The 2,478-nt window shown below is 37.1% G+C and overlaps 1 protein-coding gene across 1 annotated transcript; it reads right to left on the bottom strand.

Moving 5' to 3' along the window:
- Positions 1-62: 62 nt before the first annotated feature.
- Positions 63-2,244, bottom strand: mrpl41 (mitochondrial ribosomal protein L41). Its single transcript, XM_026931214.3, has 2 exons — positions 2,150-2,244; positions 63-1,165 (listed from the first exon to the last, which is right to left on the bottom strand). Exon 2 carries the CDS (start codon positions 1,133-1,135, stop codon positions 728-730), a length of 408 nt encoding a protein of 135 aa, XP_026787015.1. The 5' UTR covers positions 1,136-1,165; positions 2,150-2,244; the 3' UTR covers positions 63-727.
- Between the last annotated feature and the right edge of the window lie 234 nt (positions 2,245-2,478).

Raw genomic sequence — 2,478 nt, forward strand, 5'->3', positions numbered from 1 at the left:
AAAAAAAAAAAATTTCACCACTGTTACAAAAAAAAAAAAATGACCCCACCTTGAGAACTACGTTTTTACACCATGATGTAAGCTACCATTAACAAACTAAACCAAACTCCAATATCTTTTCTCAATGTGACATTCCTGGTCACTTGTTTCTTTTGTATTCAATACAAACTCTCTCTTCACACTTGAGACGTCCTAGACTGTTATTTATCACTAAAAGCTTATCCAGACACAGTTAGTTAGTTAGTGGGTGCTAAAAAGAGATTGCATTTGCGTCTGGATGCAGAGAAAGTACTACTGTCGAAATAGGGTTTAAGCAGTTTGAGTATATACTGCCTGCCTCGACTTGTCTCGCCAATCAATGCACAATCATCATTGTGTTTAACACCCATTGTATAGCTGGGGGTGTAATTCTGACATATCATGACTGTCATTTTATCTCTTTGTTAAGTTTTATTGCGTATAATCATTTTGTTATCCCATTCTATCTCTGAGTTAGAGAAAGATATTATATAAATAAAGCATTTTTTACCAATGCTTTTAGGGGACTTGATGAAAACTGATATTTAGCCTGTTCCTGGCCAGTGAATGCACCAATATCCAATATGATCTGTATTTTGAGGTCAATTTTAATTAAACAAATTGTGGTTTCAATAGTACAATACCGGTGTCTACATGCAGAAATCCTAAAGCGTTTTTCCTTCACAGTCCAATCGTCACTGCAGCACATTTAACGTACAAAGTTTTTGGGATGCAGTTTGAACAGCTTCCCGTCCTGTGTCTTCTCTAAGCCGTATTTTTCCAGCTGTTGTGGGTCAAATGTGCTGGCTTCTAAGTCTCTCTGGATGTGTGGAGCCACAGCCTGGCTGAAGAGGCTCTCAGCAGTCATGGGCTGCTCTGTACCCGGCGGGCTCCTGTACGACACGTACGCCTTCAGCTTGAAGCCCTGCAGATCGGGTACAACGAACTCGGGGATCATCTCCCGGACAGGGAAGAACTTCCTGCTGGAGGTGAGCACTCCGGCCGGCATGGCTCCTCGGCTTTTGTAGAAGGTCTTGGGGCCGCGCTTGCTGGTGAACTCAGCTGTGCGGTCTGCTCCCCGGACCAGTCCTCGAGTCAGGGCCGAAAGCAGCCCCATTTTCTTTATTCACCTCCCCAACCAGTTCACCTAGGATTCAAGACAAAATCAAATCACTAATGCATTAACACTGTTACAAATCATGAAAAGTTATATTTATCCAGGTAAAATTCCCAAGAATATTCTCAAGCCAAGTTATAAATCTAATTTTAAATCTAGAGTTAGAAACTTGTTAAGCTCCACCCACTTGGCAGAATGATGTCATGTTATATAGTCCTGAAAAGCTGGCTTCCTCATGTCAATTTCTGCATCATTATGTTATGATATACCTTTATAAACCTTACAAACCAAACTTATTAACAATTTTCTTTGTTCAGAACCAAACATTTTAGTTTCTAGATGACCTGCATTCATAAACATGTTCATGCCTATACCTAATTAATATGATACTACAGAAGAATTTCACAAACTGTTGATAACTGTTGGGTTTAGGTTAGATTTTATACTGAGAAAATGGCAAAAAAAACAAACAAAAAAACATTTTAAAAATAAAAAAACAAATTACAGGCATTATAAATTATAGACAATTCTGTAAAAGTCTATTTCTTGAGCGTGTCTTCACTAAATTTTTGGTTTTATTAAATATGAAAATTAAGGTACATTTAATTAGAAGAAGCCTCATTTGCATAAATTGATGCAAACAATTAAAGGTAATTGAAAAAAAAATTATAAAAATATCAACAACCAAGAAATGCTGTGATATATTTTATTTATTTATTTACTTTTTACAAACATTACCCTATTCACCTGTACCGTCTTGCCTTAAATAATTCATAATTAATAATAATTTCAGAAAAACACCTAGCTCGCGAGACCTGCTAATATCTAGTAAACTACTATGCTGTGAGTTAGCGTTAGCATTTTAGCTGTCAATATGTCTATAAATATTAACAATAACAAACCTACCAGCCGCCATAAGATAGTAAGTAAATGTTACATAAAGAAAAAAAAACACAATTAAAACAATAATTACATATAATATGTCTCATTTTGTTTTATTTAGCCCACACTCACCTTGAAAAGCGTGTATCCTAAATGAAGCTCTGCTTGTGAACTGCCGGAATGGGCGTTTCAAAGAACTCGCTTCTTATTGGTCAAAACCTTTTTCCCACAGCCCAATCGAAATATCAGACACTAAAATCTTTTTTCCACCCATATTCTGACAAATCCTACCTCCTGCGTCACGATTGGTTATTACATTATACTCACAGGCTGTTAGCCAGTTAAAAGCTGTGTGTGTAAAGAAGTAACCAATCGTTGAGCAGGAGGCGGGATTTAACGGAAACGGTTGGGGGGGGGAAATCGTACAGCGTGTATTGATTCAAGCAGGCAAGTTTATAGTG

The sequence above is a fragment of the Pangasianodon hypophthalmus genome, chromosome 24 (genome assembly GCF_027358585.1).
Source record: "Pangasianodon hypophthalmus isolate fPanHyp1 chromosome 24, fPanHyp1.pri, whole genome shotgun sequence".
Classification (NCBI taxonomy): Eukaryota; Metazoa; Chordata; class Actinopteri; order Siluriformes; family Pangasiidae; genus Pangasianodon; species Pangasianodon hypophthalmus.